General features: G+C 35.0%; 2 protein-coding genes across 8 annotated transcripts in view; both read left to right on the forward strand.

Moving 5' to 3' along the window:
* Positions 1–9,930, forward strand: part of LOC112046768 (protein unc-13 homolog B) — a 463,016-nt gene extending 453,086 nt beyond the window's left edge. For all 6 annotated transcript variants that reach the window (XM_052886522.1, XM_052886521.1, XM_024083548.2 and 3 more), the window contains 6 exons: positions 1,470–1,613; positions 2,476–2,695; positions 3,020–3,118; positions 3,865–4,027; positions 4,802–4,928; positions 5,307–9,930. In XM_052886522.1, the coding sequence (XP_052742482.1) occupies positions 1,470–1,613; positions 2,476–2,695; positions 3,020–3,118; positions 3,865–4,027; positions 4,802–4,928; positions 5,307–5,480 (927 nt within the window). In that variant the 3' untranslated portion in view covers positions 5,481–9,930. The remainder of the gene's footprint in view (positions 1–1,469; positions 1,614–2,475; positions 2,696–3,019; positions 3,119–3,864; positions 4,028–4,801; positions 4,929–5,306) is intronic.
* A 1,621-nt stretch (positions 9,931–11,551) lies between these two features.
* LOC112046762 (actin-binding Rho-activating protein) overlaps positions 11,552–22,352 on the forward strand; it is a 75,665-nt gene continuing 64,864 nt past the window's right edge. The window contains exon 1 of one of the 2 annotated variants that reach the window (XM_052886527.1): positions 11,552–11,668. In XM_052886527.1, the coding sequence (XP_052742487.1) occupies positions 11,642–11,668 (27 nt within the window). In that variant the 5' untranslated portion in view covers positions 11,552–11,641. Of the gene's footprint in view, positions 11,669–14,433; positions 14,595–22,352 lie in introns of those variants that run through there. The other variant, XM_024083535.2, reaches the window with a different exon arrangement.

Below are 22,352 nucleotides of genomic sequence, written 5' to 3' on the forward strand. Positions count from 1 at the left end.
GATGTATCTATGGTGGAACGATAGAAGATGCCTATTCACTCTTGACTTGAATATACCCATGATGTAGGTGGTAAGAAAAACGGAATCTGGAATATAAAACATATATAGAGAGTGATCGATAGGTAGGTAGTATTCGAAGTATTGGATCTATTTTTTTTTATTTTATTCTTTACAAGTTAGCTCTTGACTACAATCTCACCTGATGGTAAGTGATGATGCAGTCTACGATGGAAGTGGGCTAACTTGTTAGGAGGAGGATGAAAATCCATACCCCTTTCGGTTTCTACACGGCATCGTACCGGAACGCTAAATCGCTTGGCGGTACGTCTTTGCCGGAAGGGTGGTAACTAGCCACGGCCGAAGCCTCCCACCAGCCAGACCTGAACAATTTATGAAAATCTCGATCTGCCCAGCCGGGGATCAAACCCAGGACCTCTGTCTTGTAAATCCACCGCGCATACCACTGCGCCATGGAGGCCGTCAAAATCTAGCACAGTATGTTGATGAATTTCGCTTATAACTGAAAAAAAATTGCCGAAATGTATTTATATTCATCCATCAAGTCCCACTCGTGGTGCTAACTGGTTTAGAAGTAATTTATTTAGAGAAAATATTTTCAGAATACACAAATCCGCCATAAATTGTAATAAACCTTTTTTTATTATTTTAAACTTATTTTATTTAATTGCCATAAACTATTGCTTGAAAGGATAATTCCAAAACGTGTCGTCCCGTCCTTTCAACATACAACGCGTTACGTATGCAGCGAATTAACATACTTTTCAGCAGTAGGTCATATTTACTACTATACCAGCTACGCATTAGATGCACGTAAAATACTACGCACGTATTGCGCAGTGATGTACATACGTACACATGTATGTAGTATTGACGTCAGCAAATTATTTAAATATTCAGATCAATAAACAATGAACTGAAGTTTCACGTGGCAATAAACTTTCAGTTTTAAATTACATTTGTGTATGCTATTTATTTAACTGCCTCGCTGCTTCAGTGGTTAGCCTTCGGAGTAGTTAGAGTTCGGAGTAATTAAAGTTTGGATCACGAGGTCCTAAGTTCGATTCTCGGGTCAAGTCACTTTTTTGTAAGAAATTTTCAGCCCGTATTGGAACAGTTGGTGTCCCGATAATTATCAATATTTTCTGATGGTGGATTCTTCAACATTATCGTTTTAAGCCCACCAACCCGTATTGGAGCAGTGTGGTGTAACCTCCATATCTCCTGTCCTTAAAATTGACTGATAACAGTATCGTGCACTTCATAGATGCAAAAATTCTGCCTATCCTGAGAACCTGTAATGGAGAAGGAATTATTTTTGTAATTTTTTTACGTATAGTACTTACCCAAGTTAAAAACCCAGTACACACCATTAACTGATTATTAATTTATTATAAAAAGGCACCTTACTATAATTTTTATTTATTTTTGTGTTTCATTTATTTGATCAGATGATGCTCAAGAATCTCACGAACAATGCGAAGAATTTAGCAGCCAACGCGAAGATCGAAGACATGACACAGCTTTTCAAGAGCACGGTCGGTAAACAGGATGTCAAACACGCTCTTTCCGGCGTCATGGATATTTCGAAGGAGGTGAGTCACCATTCAAAAATTCCCTTTTCATCGGAGGGTTAGCGCGGATTAATGTATCTGAAATAGAATCTCTGTTTATATTGTGTGGCGCCTTGAAACCACCCACGGGAACACCAAAAGTTATAAACGCAAATCCTTTTTATAAATAACAAACATAAGATTTCGGCTTAGCGATTTAGTACAGAAGTGCATTCAACATTCTTGGTACAATTCCATACAAGCGCAATTTAATAATAAATTTGCTATATTAACCCAGAAACGTTGATATAATTATATTAAATGATTACTATGCGAAACTATTATTTGAATATATTGTGCGGTAATAGTGTGTAAAATATGCCATAAAATTTACACAAGGAAATGGGGCAGAAATGTATATATATATATATATATAAAATTTACACAAGGAAATGGGGCAGAAATGTATATATATATAAAATTTATACAAGGAAATGGGCCAGAAATTATTGGGTATTTTCTGATCTCGTAAACGAATGAGATCTTTTGAACCTAACGTAAATATGAATAGTATAATATTAAAGTAATGCGAAACATAAAATTGTACCGAAACCCCTTAATAACAAAACGTCAATTAATTAAACGAATATTATTGTTATTCGTTTACATAATAGATATTTTTTCAAACTTCAATCGCCATATGGACAACTAGTGGTAGGTATCCACATATCCACATCATCCGTATCGTACAGATTTCACGAATCTACCGTAAAATTAAAAATCCGTTTGATGTGGATACCTACATATATACGCACACATTCTAAGAGCTTTTATTTAAAAACAAATAAGTTTGATTTTTTTCTAGATATAATACAAATAAATAATTCATCAAAAAATTTTACAGCATTTATCAGCAGAAAAGAGTCTCACGCCAAAACAGTGCGCAGTTTTAGACGCAGCATTAGATACTATCAAGTTATACTTCCACGCTGGAGGCAACGGCTTGAAGAAGACCTTCTTAGAAAAGAGCCCCGAGTTACAATCCTTGAGATACGCGCTAAGTTTGTACACGCAAACTACTGACACGCTGATCAGGACATTTGTCACCAGTCAGCAAAATCAGGGTAAGATTTGTGATCATTATTACATTTTAGAGGAACAATTACAAAATTCCTGCGACAAAAATATTTTGGGTGATGTGCTGAGTAAAAAATTTAAGACTGTTATACAAACCTTTAATTCTTTACAATTAAAATCTGATATTATAGATTTTTTGGTAATTTCAAAAACATTTAGCAGTATTTTAACTTTGAAAGACTGTCTATATTTCAAAATGTGTACGTCTCGATCTAAAGCCCTTAATGTAGTCAGTCAAACAATTATTAATTAATATTGTTATAAACAAAGAGAATTGCAAAAAATAATTAAAATTTCCTCGTCAATTCCAGATGCAGCAGTAGCTGAGGAAGGCAGCGTAGGAGAAGTATCTCTTCAAGTTGATCTGTTCACCCACCCTGGTACGGGTGAACACAAGATCACGGTCAAAGGTAATTTGTTGCAGTTATGTCTATATCTGTTAGATACTACTCTCAAGTAAGACGTACTTCAAGTAGCTACTGTAAATTTAACAAAAGTATGCATCCAGTCTATTCAGAAAAGGAACTAATTGGCTTAGATTGTGGAATCTTAGTTTACCCCGAAAATATTTGAAAACACTGATGCTTATTAATCAATCAAAGAATTGCAATTAGTAACAGTCATCATCATCATCATCAAATCAGCCGATGGACGTCCACTGCAGGACATAGGCCTTTTGTAGGGACTTCCAAACATCACGATACTGAGCCACCTGCAGCGAATCCCTGCGACTCGCTTGATATCGTCAGTCCACCAGGTGGGCCAACACTGCGCTTACTAGTGCGGGGTCGCCATTCCAGCTAAGAAGGCTCAGAGTCACACAGCGGGCGATGGAACGAGCTATGTTAGGAGTATCTCTGCGTGATCGAATCATAAATGAGGAGATCCGCAGAAGAACCAAAGTCACCGACATAGCTCAACGAGTTGCGAAGCTGAAGTGGCAATGGGCGGGGCACATAGTGCGAAGAGCCGATGGACGTTGGGGTCCCAAAGTAGTAACAGTAGCATTGTTTTATATGGCATAATTTAAAATTTCTTGTATATGTATCTAGTGATTATGTTGACACAACACTTGAATAGCATTTTGATGGACTAATATCGAGGCTTGAAACTCTACTTTCGTTATGGAATGTTAATTCTATTTTGTTACCAACAGTGGTTGCTGCAAATGATCTCAAATGGGTGATAGCCAGCGGCATGTTCCGTCCGTTTATCGAAGTGAATCTAATTGGTCCGCACCTCGCTGATAAGAAAAGGAAATTTGCCACCAAATCGAAAAGCAACAACTGGAGTCCCAAGTTCAATGAGACGTTCCATTTGTAAGTGTTTTAATTAATCCTTATGGTCTAATATCCCCGTATATATGGCAACCTTCATCGAGCTGGTTATTGGATTATGGATAAAATATATCAAATGAAATATGTCAATAAATATATTGCAGATGGCTGAGCTAAAATATTTCAGTCCAGGTTACGATTAAGAATATCTAAAATCCAGGATTGATTTTTCGCAGACACTCTTATACCACTGTGTCCGTAATAAAATGATCTTTATTTTAACTTAACTTTAATTCATTATCATGACCAGAGGTAGATACTTGTATAGATTTACCTGTATATATTTGCCTTGCGTTTATTCGACCCATTGGCAATATATTCATTGACAAAATAATCATTCAATAACCAACTGGCTAAAAGGTCGTTTTATATTGGGATCTTCTAGTATTAACGAATTTTTTTATTTTTATTCTTTACAAGTTAGCCCTTGACTAAAATCTCACCTGATGGTAAGTGATGATGTAATCTAAGATGGAAGCAGGCTACCTTGTTAGAAAGAGGATGAAAATCCACACTCCCTTCGGTTTCTACACAACATCGTACCGGAACTCTAAATCGCTTGGCGGTACGTCTTTGTCTCCCCTCCAGCTAGACCTGGACCAATTAAGAAAGCCTCAATCGGCCCAGCCGGGGACCCAGGACCTCCGTCATTAAATAAATGGATCCTCTCATTGCTTTAATAGTTACTTAGTAGCTAGATATAGAAATGCCACTACTTGATGAAATATTAATAAACATTTACGTGATCGTTTTCAGTATGGTCAGTGCAACAGAACAGTTAGAGCTGTTTGAGCTACATGTTTGTGTTCGAGACTATTGCTTTGCTAGAGAAGACAGATTGGTCGGCGTAGCGGTCATGCGACTTGCTGATATTGCTGAACAGGTAAAATATCTTTAACTGTTTCATAATAATTTATTTTATTTCCTGAACTTTAGGTATCATTACAATGAATATCTCCTTTATCCTTGCCCGACGCAAAGTGAGATCAGCACAACATAGATAATCCTTTTCCATTCTTCCTTTTTTTAATTGAGCAAGGGTTTGACTTCTATTACGCCTGATGGTAAAGGATAATGCTGTTTATGTTGGAATGTACTTGATTAAAAGATGCTAGCAGTGCATATAATTCCAATCTCTTTGTTATTGCATTATTTACTTTATACTGCAATTTACATTTTGGTCCACCTTTGTTCTTTTGTCTTGCCAATTCAATGTTTCCCTAGTTATTTGTTAACGTTAATTTTATGTCGTATTCTTTAGGGATCATGTGCGTGCTGGTTGCCTCTTGGTACACGTGTCAAGATGGACGAAACTGGATGGACAATACTGAGAATTCTCTCGCAGAGACATAGCGATGAGGTGGCGAGAGAATTCGTTAAACTTAAATCGGAAATGCGAGCGGAAGCACCGACTGGTACACAGGGACCGGCGTGAAAAACAGAAGAACTAACCGCGTGATCGAGTTCAGCAAGCCATTATATGCGACTGGGACAAACCGGTTGTGATATATTAAAATACTAACGGAGCGACCACCGCATTATGTCCTCAATGGACATCTCAAAGGAGCAGGAGGTGAATCGACGATGTCTCTTAAGATATACATCTTAAGATCAAATCAAGATCCTATCCTACAAGACACGGCGCTCCGGCGGTTACCGGTCAGTGCTCGTTCGTTCATTTCGTTTACATTCTCGACGAGAGAAATCATTTTGTAAATAAATTTATGGTGTTAAGTTACGCGGATAGTAGAATATTTTGCACAAATTTGAATCATTAGCCAAAAAGACTGACCGTAGGCGGCCGGACGCTGCTACGTCCGCCGATGTTTAGGCATTCAGCAAAATAAGATATCCTAAAATACATTCTATTAAATGTGTTAAATGTGTCGGTTTACGTTAACTCCATGAATCCATTGCAATGAGCACAAAATTTATCATTGATATCCCGTTTTAGTTCTTCCATTAAATGATATGAAATATTTATATTTGTATTCGTTGACGCAACAACGCCAAATGGACCTTCAATCATACAATCATGAATACCTTCATTTCAATATTTTGCTGGATTCCTAAAATTGTGTGTGGACATATCGACACACACGATTTATGTATTAATTCTACTTGTATGGACCAAACTGTCGTTAATACGGATGCATTACCAATTCCTTAACCCCTAATATTAAAATCAACATTATTTATCTACTTAATCATCTTATCGTTATAACGTGTACAGTAAATAAATATATGGCCTTATGTAAATTATTTCCTTCGTTTGTTGGTATACATAATGTGCTTCTGTCGAGGGACATGTAAAAGTATTAACGTATAGCGTGTTGAGATTCGATGCGAGTTTTACGTTCCCCGTTATCGCGTGTTAGTCATGCTCGAAATAATGCACGTTTAGGAGATGAGTGTTCTAAAATTGGATTACTGTAAGTAGTTTGATTTATTGTATAATGTATGGTCTCGTCATCTTTTATATGAACTCCTTTATGTCCCGTATCAAGTGATCCGCGTTATATGTGATCCGATTTGTATATACGTACCAAAAATTGTTGAAAAATATATATATAAAATCTCACCCTTTTGCTCTTACTTTGTACGCTTGACCTGTTTAAAATGTTATCTAAAGTCTCCTGTCTTTTTGTATATTATTGAAAAATGTGATATTGTTATAAAATGAGATACATAAATAATAACTATGGATATTTATGCGAACTTCATTTATAAATGTTCATGTGTGTTAACTGTTAACATAAATATAATTATTATGCTTCTAATTTGTTTCTCTTACGGGATGATGATCCTTTCAAACATTTGTATGATTATAATTTTTATAAATAATGTTCGTAAAATCTTTTAAAAGTAGTAAACCTAATGTTAAACATTCAGTGCTCAAATATTTTTCTTTAAGCATTAGTATCGTGTTTGTAAAGTACATTGTTTTTTGCGATAATGGAATATGAATTTATTAAAACTTAACCACTTCATGCAAGGAAAGTACACGGTGTTAAAAACTCACACAAATATTTAAACTGGTTTATTTTTGATGCTACATTATTATTATTGGCGTGAGACGTAACTTTTCATATCTTAGCCGCTTTTCTAGTATTTGCACTTTCAATACAAATGTGATATTTTACTTTAAGCAACTTTTCTAAAATATAATTTAATAATTAATTTAGTTCGCTATTTTCTAATAAAATATAAAATTCATAATCAATAAACTGTTATTGTTGTTTATAATAAACATGTACATGTACCTTTTTGTATATTTAAATAAAAAATGATTTTTAAACTTAGATAAAACAATGTAATTTCAGAAACTTCAGACATAAAAGTGTTGCGCTGATAAAATAAAATTCCATTATATTGAATAAATAAAAAAAATATGTAAATGAAAATTTGCCGCCATGCTGTGTTAATATTTCTTAAGACTCAATATTCAGAACCTACTATACGAATTACCATAAGGTTTGTCGCCAACAGAGAGACAATAAAAATAACTAGGGCAGAAAACAATTGTTTTCTCCAATAGTGAATTCTGTTTAACATAGAAGTTACAACGTCTATTCACATAAAGGCGTCTGTAATGGCCTACCTAGTTTTAGGGCTCGCATGTGATATAGCGGTACCACATACATACCTCGTATACGTATATAATATAATGTAGCATTGAGATATAACCGAGAAGCACATTACTTAACACACACGGGAGTTAGATTTTCTGTATATTAGTATTTATCATGGATTACATATCTGTAGATAGAATGTGGTTTGTCTAGTCCAAATCTCAATAATATATTATAAAACAAATATATTTACTCGTCTTACTAAATCTAAATTAAAAATCATTTCTTGGGTGATTTTCTTGTGATTTTTAATCGACTGAATCGGTTTGATTTTATATTTTTTTCTACAAAATTAGTTTATTTTTAAAGCACACCATAATAATATAAAATAAATAAATAAAACATGAAAGTTTATTGTGTTACAGCTATAAGGGATAAAATAATCTTTCTCGTGTGCTTTATTATTAGGAGTTGTTTAGAACAAATTGTTTTAGAAAAATGTACCCAATGAATGGATAGAGTTATTGATGTCAGATATAATGTATCCAATATTTATATTCTCCACTCAGACTTATATCTTATCGGTATTTAGGTAAAGTGACAAAATATTATATTAATTTGATATTATTTAATTATATATACTTAACAGAAATACATGTTTTTACTCCCGTTTTAGGGAATAAACAATAGATTTTATTAAAATACAGTTTTATATCAAAAAACATGCATTAAACTATGCGCGCTCTAACAAATATCTTTGTGTCTGGTTTATATTTCGGATAATATAAATCTAAAGTAGAATGTTAGAACTTCTATCTACTTCTATATTGAAATATCCAGCTGCAAACTGCGTAGTAATCTTTAAATAAATTGAGTATAGTCTACAATATACATGTATATGTATATGTATATATGTGTAAATCCATGTTGCCATTTTGTATATCTAGCTATTTCTTATACATCATCTTCGGTCATTTTATTCGTCGGAGTCTTAGATATATAATATAATATACTCTTGTGTCGATAGTCTAATTACCTACAACAATTTAATAACTCGTAAAATCAACTTAATCAGCTGGTTGATTTCAATATATATGTGGATAGATAACTCAAAAATAATAAGTAATAAAGAAATTTATGTCATGCAAATAAAGTTAAATTGTCAACAACCTGTGATTCCCAGACCTTCGGCATTTTTAAATGCTTAAAGTTTGTCAACCTTTGCTACAGTCGTAAGTTACTTTGGTAGCCAACTAAGAAGTATGTCAGGTCATGGTAGCTTTGGGAGATAGCAGGTATTATATTAAATTATTTATTATGATAATTATTGTACCGAATATTTCTCATAACTATAATAATGAGAAACCATGTAATCAGCACACAGTTAAATGTGGCAACATTTTACACTACTTTAAAAGAATATTGTTACGTGCTTATGTCCTATTTTATACATCAAATAAAATATAAAAAAAATGTTTTATGTTGAGGGACTTTTGAAACCTGATACCTCCCAAAGCTGATGTCTGACATGACATCTGACATCCCAAACATCCCAAAGATTTCAAGCTCCATAGTTCGCTACCGTAGTTACTTATGTAAGTAGGTTTACAATCTTCTAGCTTTTATAAATGACTAAAGTCTGGTACTCACAGACACACGCTCCATAATGTAATGCGAATAAAACTACAAAGTTTTTAAAATGTTAAAACAAAATGTAGGTAAGTAATGTTTACCAAGCCACAAAGTTGTCACTTTAATTAAATATCAATTTATTGAAGAAACTTTTTCAAAAGCTCGTTTTGCATTGGCGATATATTCACGACTAGTCACGATCGAATCATTTTGTATGTAATACAAATGTAGGTTACCTACGTCCATTGCATTGAAAAGCCGTTGGGATCGACTATCTACATAAACCATATTGTTAGTTAGGAATAGTTTTTGTTTAAGGTGTTTTCTTTTATTTTACACAGTCCAGTTTATGAAGATAAAGCGATCGAGCTAGTATTAAAGAAAAGCGCACAGCGTTCATTCAATTTCATAAATATTTTACTACATATAGAAACTTCATCGACACATCAAGAAACCCTTTACCATTTGACAATACTTGGTAAATATTATTTTTAAGTGTAACATGTGATGAAACACATCAGTTCATTGTAAGTCGGTTACGCTCCAATTCTAGTATTAAATTCACTAACATTGCATATATCTTTGTATAAATGCATATATGTAAATGTTACATGTTTAAACACATTATTGAATTTAGAATTTTTATGAAAATATAAATAAATATCCGTATTTCAAATATAATTTCGTTTTGTTTTATTTTGTTTACTTCTACCTTGCGCTCTTACTTATTAAGATTTAGGTATACTCCGTATTACGTGCCTGTGAGGTATTCTAATACGAGAAATCCAATACCATCTAATTTTAAATACCATTAAGATAATTTAGCCATTTAGAAGCTATAAATGGTAAATAGTCTAGTCTAATTTGACTATATGAAGCTACTCTACTACCAATTGAGAAGGCAGTTTCTCCTGAAAAGAGGCAAAAGGGCCATACAACGTTGGTTTAATGGTTGGTTTGATTAATAAAAGTATGTTTCTTGAAAAAAAATACATCGTCACTCTTCTTTCTCAAAAAGTTCGCCGGTGTACCAAAGAGGTGAAGGACATTTGGAAGGAAGCAATATTGTTTTTTGGTATTATTTTTTTCTGTTACCGACAAGCTGAACAAACAAGAAGAGTAACAAACAAACCAATCACAAGTCTTCAAACAATTTCGTAAAATTCGGACTTTATGGTCAACGATCTTTGCGTGTCCCGTTTATTGCACGCATGTAAATTGCTGGGTAGTTACGGTAGGCCAGGGCCAGGGATGGGATTCCCTTTTCTCTTTTAAAATTATCATTCTTTACAACTTTTTTTACCTTAAATAAATTATTTTTCTTGTGTGAAGATGAAAATCGATCTAATTGCCTCCAATATATGTGCAAGCGACTTCGTCATTAAAAAATTGTCTGAAACTACTCGTCATTTAATGGGTATAAGTCATTATGATGTAAGATTAAGTTGAGGTAAGACATAATTTTATAACCAAGAAATGTCTGATAATAAACTTACCTCATTCTCGAAGCGTATAATCGACAGCTAGACATACTTCATTTAAATAAAGCTGTAAGTTTTTCAGCCCATGCTAACAATTACCTTAGGGGCGATAGTCAATAGGCAAGTGGACACTATTTTTTAAATGAATAGTTTATTATAGTTCTACTATGTTTAAATTAAGTTTTAAAGGAAATCCTTAACTTTTATTAATTGATATCGATATATTTCGGACTCTTATTCCATGTAATACACGAAATTAATATTAAATTTAACATGAGTCAACTACCCTAATATGGATTCCAGACCCACAACCGTTAAAGTATTTTTTTATATTTACCTCAGAATAGTATCTAAGTAAATCTTAAGTTGCCAGTAAGTTAGCTTCGAAAAACATCGTTACTTATTTTATTTTGTTACAGCTGTTTTTTTTTTACTGCTGCTTAATTAATATTTATATGACTTAACAGTCACATTGTCTTACAAATTGCGTGGTTCGTTATCACGTTTCTACTCAGAAATTTTTATTATCTAGTTACCCTGATACTACTACCAGAATGAAAGAATTTTCGTAAATATAAAAGTTGAGCATCTCGTCAAGATGAAGCTACTTACGGAAAATTAACTTGATAGAAATCAATTGTCAAAATACTCCCCGTGTCTTGGACTAAGAGTAAGAGGTTTGTCGAGCTATCGCAGGCTATTGCTCTATTTAATATTATAGACGTCTTGGTGACGTCTAGTATGATCGCTTATACGTAATTAAATTATCCAGCAATGTTATGCATTGTATTGTATCGTAATTTCGGTCACAGTATTCTTTGTAAAAAGCATTAGAAGACTTATATTGCCAGTAGTACAAGCATCGTGGTGCAGTGACATTTTATAAGTTATTGTTTTAAGTTTTCGTTTGCATGATGACTTTTCGGCGAAAAATAGTGGTACGTACTGGTGTTTCTTTTGCGTCTATACCTATTTAATAATAGCAGAAACAACAAGACTTAATTTATTTAAAAAATAAAAAAAGGCCAGCCCTCCCTTTTTTATAAATTTTCATCTGTGTTTTGTTTTATATTTTGTGTTTTTTGAAATTGTTAAGCATTAAAAAAATATTAATTAATGAGAGAAAAAATTCATTACTAACATAACAAATGCTCAAACTTTGTGAAAGTGTTGTCCAAGGAGAGTCGGCGAAAGGTATGAATGAGGCAATTCATGGTAGTGCAGCGTTTAGCTTTCAAGATCTCCAGAGATCTCCAGAGACTCCAGACTTTGGTGCTCTCAATAACAAAAATGCTCCCTGAAAAATTGTTCGACAATGTTTTATCTATTCTGGTAAAACCGGGTCAATATCCGCTAGTATTTTTTTTAAATAACTGTTTTGAATTTTTTTGACTATAATTAGTTTTCTGGTTTTCAGTTCAAATCCTTTGATAATATTTCTATCAGTTAAAATCATGTTTATAAATGTCTTGCAATTTGTCTCTTCTCGTCCCTTCTAAAATGTTATTGTGGAATAGAAACAATATTTATTAATAAAATTGAAGTGACTGTATATGATTTCTAAACGGTGCTTTTTAAAGCGTTTTTACCAAAACATAACCAAGGTTTTTAAATTCTTTTGTTAGTCTGTCTATCTTTCTGTTTGTCTTTGTCTTTCTTTTTGTTACTCCGGGTTAATCTATGGAATGGAACTGAAACATAGAGGACGTTTCAACAACCTTTATGCTACTTATCCCGCAAAATCCATTGATTCCCGCAAGATTCGTGAAAAACGTTTCACGTGGGCGAAAACGCGGGCATCCGCTAGTATCTAATAAAAATATTATCAAATGGCTGGGCAAGTTTGATAATATTTATCGGGAAGTATTCTTGACCTTGTGTTTCGTTTAGCCAAGCCAAGGCAAAATATGTACAATGTTTATAGAAAAACAGCTGTTTTTCGTTAAACACTTCGATTATTATTCATCAATAATCTCGAATCGCGAACTTGTAATAAAGTTTATTTCGTTTATCAGAAAATATTTAGGTAAATATAAATCGAATCAAAGGAAATATGAAAGCAGCAGAATATAGAATTACTTTTGAAGATGGAAAGCCCTTCATGAAATATATTGTAATAAGGTTTTCCTATAGAATTCCAAAAATATCCTGATAGCAAGAGAAAAATTTATCTGACTTGTCACCATTAATGTAATCATTATTTAATCATTAAGGTACTTAATGATTAAAAGAGCGGTAGAGGGTATGGACTACTCTTAAAATATATGCCTTTATGAGAGGCTCAATAACACATTACAGTTCTTTTGTTGGTAATTATGCATTCATATTTTAAGTATGGTATGTTATATTAATTATTGTATGATGCCATTTATCTATAAGTCATCATATCAGCCGATGGACGTCCACTGCAAGACATAGGCCTTTTGTAGGAACTTCCAAACATCACGATACTGAGCCGCCTGCATCCAGCGAATCCCTGCGACTCGCTTAATGTCGTCAGTCCACCTGGTGGGGGGTCGACCAACACTGCGCTTTGTAGTCTAAATGTCACTTTCATTTTATTTTTATACGCTGATACAATTAAAAATTTTTTTTTAAATCTTAAAGTACTTTACGTGGTATTGCTTTTTTGCAATTAAAGACTATATGCTGCCTTGGTTTTTGGTGTCAGAGACAGTCATTTATATAATATGTAAAATATGATGTACTGTTAGTGGCAATAAAAATAATTAAACACATTTATTTCTTTAACGGTTAGGGGGCGGTCGTAATTAATTTATTTCAAGTAGGCTTATATTACAAGGTCGGTAACTATGGGCCTTATTAGAAGGCTCAATGTCACTCAGCGGGCATTGGGGCGAGCTATGCTTGGAGATTTTTTGCGTGATCGAATCAGAAATGAGGAGATCCGCAGACGAACCAAATTTACTGACATAGATCAGCGAGTCGCGAAGCTTAAATAGCAATGGGCAGGCCACATAGTTTGAAGAGCCAATGGACGTTGGGGTCCCAAGGTGCTGGAATGGCGACCCCGCACAGGAAAGCCCGGCAAAGACTTACCGCCAAGCGATTTAGCGTTCCGGTACAATGCCGTGTAGAAACCGAAAGGGGTGTGGATTTTCAACCTCCTCCTAACAAGTTAGCTCGCTTCTAGTCTGCATCATCACTTACCATCAGGCGAGATTGTAGTCAAGGGCTAACTTGTAAAGAATAAAAAAAAGCGCAGTTGGTCGACCCCCAACTAGGTGGGCCGAGGATATTAAGCAGGTTGCAGAGAGGCGCTAGATATTGGCGACTCGAAATCATTATGCTTGAAGGTCTATGCAAGAGGCCTATGTCCAGCAGTGGTTAATAATGATGATAATGATGGTTTACAAGCACTTTTGAAACGTTCAAGGTTGACTATTTGTAAAGACTACCACCGGTTCGTATCTTTAACTCGCTTAAATTGATAGATTCTTCGTTATTGTTTGTTTTTTTTAAACTGTAGGTAGTTCAGAGAAAAACTCTTCTAGCGAAGTCATACACTCGTAACCTTCAACCGGTTACACCGTTGTTGACCACCAATAAAAAAAAACATGATTCACAATGTAGCTCTTGAAATTCCCAGCTGATATGCTATTTTCGTTGTGTTGGAACGTAGACGCATCCACTCACGCTGCTGTGACGTCACGGGAGCAGCGAAGCTCAGTCGACTATTTAAAAACGTCACTCATTCATAAACTCGACAACCATTGCAAGACTGACCATTGCGCGGTACACACGCAGCCAGTGATTTTTTTATCCCATAGTATTACCAGTGTTGTGAAAATGAGTGGCAACTTTCTGACTATACCCGGGGACTCTTTAGGACGCCGGTCTAGGGTAAGTATTATATATCGTAAGTGTTAAATAAATATCCAATGCAAAATGTATGCATGCTACTTCAAAATGGCTGGACCAATATTGATGAATTTTGTTTTCTCCACGTCACGTGTACCAGTTGGGATACCTAATACAATTGTAATTGGCCCGGATAGATGATAATGTGGTCCGATATTAGGATTTCTCTCCTTATTATATAGCTATATATCGTTTTCTTTATATTCTACCTTTTCCAGTACATGGAAAAGTTAGAATTATATAATTATAACTTAAAAAAATACGGTAACACTTACAACGCCTGTCGGTTATTGGTTGCTAATTGTTATAATTTAAGCGAGTTAAATAATTATAGTAAGTACTTACCCATTTTTTAGAGGTTTTTTTAGAGGAAATATGCAGGCCATTTGCCAAAAATCCCTCTAAGAATGACTATTGTTTTGTGTGAAATAGAAAAAAAATATTCTCGATATAAAAAGCATCTTGTTTGTCGCCTTATCCACTGGTGTGCCAAGTTTCGTTTAGCTGATATATGATTGAATGATAAGTATTTACTCATCATTAACAGCCTATTCAACGGCCCACTACAAGACCTGCTGGTCTATTCACTATTTTGGTCTTTATTATCAATCTATTAAAATAAACAACAAATTAATTGAGAAATGTCATCTATATATTGTATGATATCCACCGGTAAACACCGGATGACATTTGTTACATAGAATCTGAATTTCGTATATTTCAACTAGCATACGTCAAAGATAGTGAATTAGCCTGCAGGCCTTCCTCCTTATCATCATCATTATCAACCTATATTCGGCTCACTCCTAAGCTCGAGTCTCCTCTCAGAATGAGAGGGGTTAGGCTAATAGGTCACCACGCTGGCTCAATGCGGATTGGCCGACTTCGCACGTGTAGAGAAGTAAGAAAATTCTCAGGTCTGCAAGTTTCCTCATGATGTTTATCCTTCACCGTTTGAGACACGTGATTTTTAATTTCTTAAAATACAAATATACGATCGGGTTCGAATCTACGCCCTCAGGAATCTGAGGCAGAGGTCACATCAACTGGTCTATCACGGCTCATTTTAGGAGACAGGAGTGGGCTTAAAAGGTGATAAATTAGATACATAACGTCCATTATCAGAATTTAATGATAATGGACGTTATGTATCCGACCGACGGCCTAGGGTGCTCTCTGGATCATGAGAATGTCAATAGTCAATATTTATTTATTTCAATTAGGCTTAGTTTACAAGCACTTTCGAAACGTCAGGTATTAATATTATAAGATAATGGTGATAATAATTAGTCGAAAACTTAAAATTAAATTTACGAAGATTCCAAACGTGCCTAGGACCTGGAAACCTCCAACTACCCTACGCCGGACTGAGAATTTCCTGGAAGAAAAAACGCTCAATATTCCCTAACCTGAATAATGACTCGGATCCGGGACTTTGTGAACCTTAATCGCATAGGTTAACCATTTGTTTCACCTGCGCAATTGTAAAAAACTACGATAGAAGTATTAAACAATGTTTACTTCTAGACTAAATTCTCTAATGAACTAGCTCCAAACAAACACTATAAAAATATTGTCTTTCGAGATTGGTTTAATTTCGTTAAACGTTCAAAAATTGTAAAGTATCACAAAGGTCGGAGTTTTAAACTAAGTTATCAACTATCTACTTAATTAACTAATGAACTGGTAATAAATAAGCTATTGCCTTTCTGGATATTCGCTGGAAAACTTTACAGAGAAAAGCGTTTAAGTCAACGGAAAAAACAACTTTGCTCTAACTAGTTGTTATCCTTATAATCCTTCCATTCGAGTTTGCTCTTGGAAGTATTATGTTTACATCGTTATTTTGTTTGTTGTTTACGAAACTTTATTTTTTGATTTGCTATTTTCCACTTGGTTATTAGAATAACTCGAATAAATGCTATTTATGTGTGCGAGTAAAAAAAGGTTGGTATTTTCTTTAGCAGATCATGATCATGGATCAAAAAGACTTGAAACAATACTTATTAATTAATTAATTTGAAGTACTCGTAGGTTAGAGCAGTGATATGACCTCTGCCTCCGTTTCCGGAGGGTGTACGTTTGAATGCAGTCCGGGGCATGCACCTCCAACTTTTCAGTTGTGTGCATTTTAAGAAATTAAATATCTCGTGTCTCAAACGGTGAAGGAAAAATCGTGAGGAAACCTGCATACCAGAGAATTTTCTTAATTCTCTGCGTGTGTGAAGTCTGCCAATCCGCATTGGGCCACCATGGCGGCCTAACCCCTCTCATTCTTGGAGGAGACTCGAGCTCAGCGATGAGTTGAATATGAGTTGATAACGAACTCGTAGAATAAAAATATTATAAAAAAGTACAGTTTGTGTTTTAGGAGTTAATCTCTGGACCTACTATACAAATTTTAAAATTTTTTTACCACTAGAAAGCCACGTTATTTATGAATGTCATAGACTATATTTTATTCACGGGAACGGAGACTACGCGTAGAAAACCGCGGTGTTTTGGCTAATGATATTTATATAACATTGTGCTATAGCAGGAAACGCACCTCGTATTAAACAAAGTAAAACCTACAAAATACACGACGAAATTGACACCTCCTTCTAATAGGGGTCGTGAACCGCTTACTCGTATAATATATCAGTAAAAGGTTCTCGACCTCACTTGACACATTTAGTAATTTATGTTCACGGCTCGTGTAGAATTTTTATTCCGTTTCGTCCAAATCACATTGGAGTACTTATATCTTCTACATCATACTTATAATAAAACTGGTCAAATTCTATACATTTACAATTTGATTTTACTTATACTATTTGTAACACTAAACGTTACCGTGGCATAAGGTACTACTAGCGCCATCTAGAACTTATAATAAAACTGTAACAGGTACATTTTGTACATTCTGTACTTTGAAGATGTTTTGAAATTTTTTGTCGGGGGGCATTATGTAATCGATACTGAAGCTAAAAATATTTTATTTCGATTTTTTGTCTGTCTGTCCATCTGTCCGTGTTTTCTTGTTATTCGCGCGTCACGCTGAAACTACTGAGTGAATTCAAATGAAACTTGGCACGATTTAAGACCATAATACGGAGAAGGTTTTAGGATAATTATGTTATTATTTCAATAAGTTTATAATAAAGACTAAAATAGTGACGTGAGATCGCAGTCAAGGCTAACTTAAATATGATTAAAAATGTAGTAGGTACCTACACATAGTATGAGATCCGGCTGTTACTTATTTGGGATAAGAAAAAAATGGTAATAATAAATAAAAGAAAGGTTGCCTAGTAGTTTTCATCCCGGAGAAATCCATGGTTCCCGTGCGATCTGTGTAAACTTGAGGGCCTAGTGGCAGTATGATACTGTGACGATCGCGTTAACGTAAACGCGAATTTCTAAGGAATTGAAACAACGCCATCTAGTGGGACTACTGCACAACTGTTTCAATTCCATATAAATTCGCGTTTACATTAACGCGATAGTCATTATCAGCCGATAGACGTCCACTGTTGGACATAAGGCCTCTTGCATGGACTTCCAAACAAAACGGTCACGAGCGCCAGCATCCAGCGGCTCCCTGCAACCCGCTTGATGTCTTCGGTCCAGCTAGTGGGGGGTCGACCAACACTGCGCTTTCCGGTGCGAGGCTGCCATTCCAGCACCTTGGGACCCCAACGTCCATCGGCTCTTATAACGGGATAGTAACAGTATAAAAATATTAAAAACTTCCACTAGGCACATGAATTCCACGCAGACGAAGTTGCGAACGTCCGCTAGTAAATAACAGATGAGAGTATACTCGTATATTCCTAATGCCGGATCTTAGACCAACGCTAGTTATGAAGATTATGATTAATGATTCCTTAGGATTTAATTCGCTCTGGAAAGCAAATTTGTATTTCCTAAGCTGCCACTGAACCCACAAGTTTTGTATTAATTAAGACACTCTATGAATGCTAATTGAATGACTTTCAATTTCATTTACTTTCAAAATGTTTCATTAGGGTCTTTGACTTTGAGAACTTAGAAACGAAATTCTGCATTTTATTAACACTATCTATTTGCGAAGCTGAAGTGGCAATGGGCGGGGCACATAGTTCGAAGAGCCGATGGGGTCCCAAAGTGCTGGAAAGGCGACCTCGCACCAGGTGAACTGACGACACCAAGCGAATCGCAGTGATTCGCTGGATGCAGGTTGCTCAGTATCGTGATGTTTGGAAGTCCCTACAAAAGGCCTAAGTCCTGCAGTGGACGTCCATCGGCTGATATGATGATGATCTATCTATTTATATAAGACGAATGGGCACCACAAAATGTCGAAAACTGTTTGACGTACAAAGATGAAATTTGGTTTGCCAGGGAGGTAGTTTAGAATTAATAGACCTCCGCTAAAAACGAACGAACAGTGAACGAAGTCGCATCCGCTACTTTTCTATTAAGTACTTAATGTAATTAAAATCAATATATTTTGACGGCCTCCGTGGCGCAGTGTTATGCGCGGTGGATTTACTAGACGGAGGTCTTGGGTTCGATCCCCGGCTGGGATGATTGAGGTTTTCTTAATTGATCCAGGTCTGCCTGGTAGAAGGCTTCGACCGTGGCTAGTTACCACCTTACCGACAAAAACATACCGCCAAGCGATTTAGCGTTCCGGTACGATGTCGTGTAGAAACCGAAAGGGGTGTGGATTTTCATCCTCCTCCTAACAAGTTAGCCCGCTTTCATCTTAGATTGCATCATCTCTTACCATCAGGTAAGATTGCAGTCAAGGGTTAACTTGTAAAGAATGAAAAAATAATACTTATTAGGTACTCTTATACGACTATCAATTTTAATTTTAGCCTTAACGTTTCAAATATTATAATTAAACACTTGAAATTCGTTCAATACCTACCGTAGTCTTTAGCTATAGGCTGTTAGTTGGTATCACGTTTTGCTCATGTGAAATTTTCGGCTGCACTTAGTTACTTATACACTAACTGAAATTACTGATATTATAAATTTGAGAATTCTTAATATTTTGATTTTTTTTTAATGCACACAACTGAAAAGTTGGAGGTGCATGCCGCGGAGCGGATTTGAACCAACACCCTCCGAAATCGGAGGTATATCCACTGGGCTATCACGTGTCTCAAACGGTGAAGGAAGAACATCGTGAGGAAACCTGCATACCAGAGAATTTTCTTAATTATCTGCGTATGTGAAGTCTGCCAATCCGCATTGGGCCAGTGTGGACTGTTGGCCTAACCCCTCTCATTCTCAGGGGAGAGACGAGCTCAGCAGTGAGTCAATTATGGGTTGGTAATGATGATGATGATGAATATTTTGACTACATTGTGTATCAATTGAAATGTATTTAGTCGCAATTTGGCGACTAAATACCATTATACTATTACCATACAATGAAAGGCGTCAAACGCCCATTGAATTATGTTATTGGTGTTGGGTGCCAAATTGGTGCTGCTTTTTTCTGTTTCTCTCTCTCGTTTCTCTTCTTGAAATAAGTCGGACTTTCAATTTCATTTAGTTGTTCGTTTAATAGTTTAATAGTACTCATATCGAACTCTCTGTGTACTGATTATTTTTTCTCAATTGATCAATCAATTAATATAATTGCATAAAACATGTGGACAAGATGACAACTAATAAAATGTACTTGGACGAGTAGATACATTGTTTTGCCTTCAAATAAATTATCAATCAAATCAAATTATTATCAATAGGAATGTTAATGCCTTAAGAAAAAGGCTACTCCTTTTTAAACATTATTCTAATCTAAGTTATTTCCAAGAATAATGTAAAGCCCAGTCCGTGATAGCCCAGTGGAATGACCTCTGCCTCCGATTCCGGAGGGTGTGCATTTTAAGAAATTAAATATCACGTATTTCAAACGGTGAAGGAAAACATCGTGAGGAAATCTGCATACCAGAGAATTTTCTTAATTCTCTGCGTGTGTGAAGTCTGCCAATCCGCATTGGGCCAGCGTGGTGGACTATTGGCCTAACCCCTCTCATTCTCTCAGCAACTCAGAAGTGAGCCGAATATGGGTTGATGACGACGACTATTTTAAAGATAGAAGTTTGTTACTCAATACGGTTGAACCAATACTGATATTTGACACATTTCGAAACAGCACATAAGCTTATTTTCATCTTGTTAGAACTTCGTTGTACAACTGTCAGCTCGTGTTACTGAAACACTACTAATTAATTATTATCTTCATAATCCTTTTCATTATCAACCCATATTTGGCTCACTGCTGAGCTCAAGTCTCCTCTCAGGATGAGAGAGGTTAGGCCAATAGTCCACCATGCTGGCCCAATGCGGATTGGCAGACTTCACACACGCAGAGAATTAAGAAAATTCTCTGGTATGCAGATTTCCTCACGATGTTTTCCTTCACCGTTTGAAATACGTGATATTTAATTTCTTAAAATGCACACAACATTTGAACCCACACCCTACATAATCAAAGGCAGAGGTCATATCCACTGGGCTATCACGGCTCATCTTCCTTTAGCCATTGCTAAAAGAAGGTGTTATTTGATTTCGAATTATAATCATTTAATGGTAAAAATGATCCGTTTTCCCGGTTTGTGTACTTTTGTGTTTTTATTTATTTATTTATCTTACAGCGGCTGAATGTAATTACACATAAATTAAATAACAATATAGTTTATTAGTTGCATTAACCTATGGCATACTTTAAGCTCAGTGTAATTAATGCAAGAGCACGTAGAGCCTTATATCCTACGTTTTATCTTTCACCATTCGTGTCGGATTAATGTAATGAAACCAATGCATTATTTGCATTATATAGATATTTGCTTAGTTTAAACAGAAACGAATGTGTAATTCTACTAATCTGTATCTATACTTATAATAAAACTGGTCAAATTCTATACATTTTTTCACAATTTTAGATTTTACTTATACCATTTGTAGCACCAAACGTTACCGTGGCATAAAACGGACGCCAGCGCCATCTAGAATCTATACGTATAATACGAATTTTTGTTAGGAGGTATTATATAATCGATACTGAAGCTAAAAATATTTGTTTTCGATTTTTTGTCTGTCTGTCTGACAGTCTGTCCGTGTTTTTTTTTTTGTTATTCAGACATCACGCTGAAACTACTAAACGAATTCAAATGAAACTTGGCACGGTTTAAGACCATAATACGGAGAAGGTTATAAGATAATTTTTATTGCAAAAATAAAATGAAAATGGGGTGAAATAGGGGTTGAAAGTTTGTATGGAAAGTCCTTAATTTTTAGAGTTACAATTTTAAAAATTTGTTCATAAATCATAAAAAAAATACGAAATATTTAATGATTTTTTTTTTAATAATTCAACCCCTAAAGTGGTGAAATAGGGCTTGAAAGTTTACATTGATTAACACGCGGACGAAGTCGCGGGCGTCCGCTAGTAATTAATAAATGTGTCTTAACCACTTTTTTATTAAAAACAAATTTGATCAACTTTAACAATAATCCTGAAAACATGTATTTAAATGCGAAATACGAATACCTTACCCAAATAGTTATACTTGGTAAATTTAGAGAAAATTGCAGACATTTATATGTTCGGAACAGGCACAATTTATGAATCCTAAACTGGTCGAAAAAAGAACATACTTTTTACTTTGTGTTAGAAGATACACCAAATTAAATCGCAGATTAATGATTAATAGTAGGTATAAATCGTTAATATTATATATGCAAAAACCAATG

This window comes from Bicyclus anynana, chromosome 17 (genome assembly GCF_947172395.1).
Source record: "Bicyclus anynana chromosome 17, ilBicAnyn1.1, whole genome shotgun sequence".
Classification (NCBI taxonomy): Eukaryota; Metazoa; Arthropoda; class Insecta; order Lepidoptera; family Nymphalidae; genus Bicyclus; species Bicyclus anynana.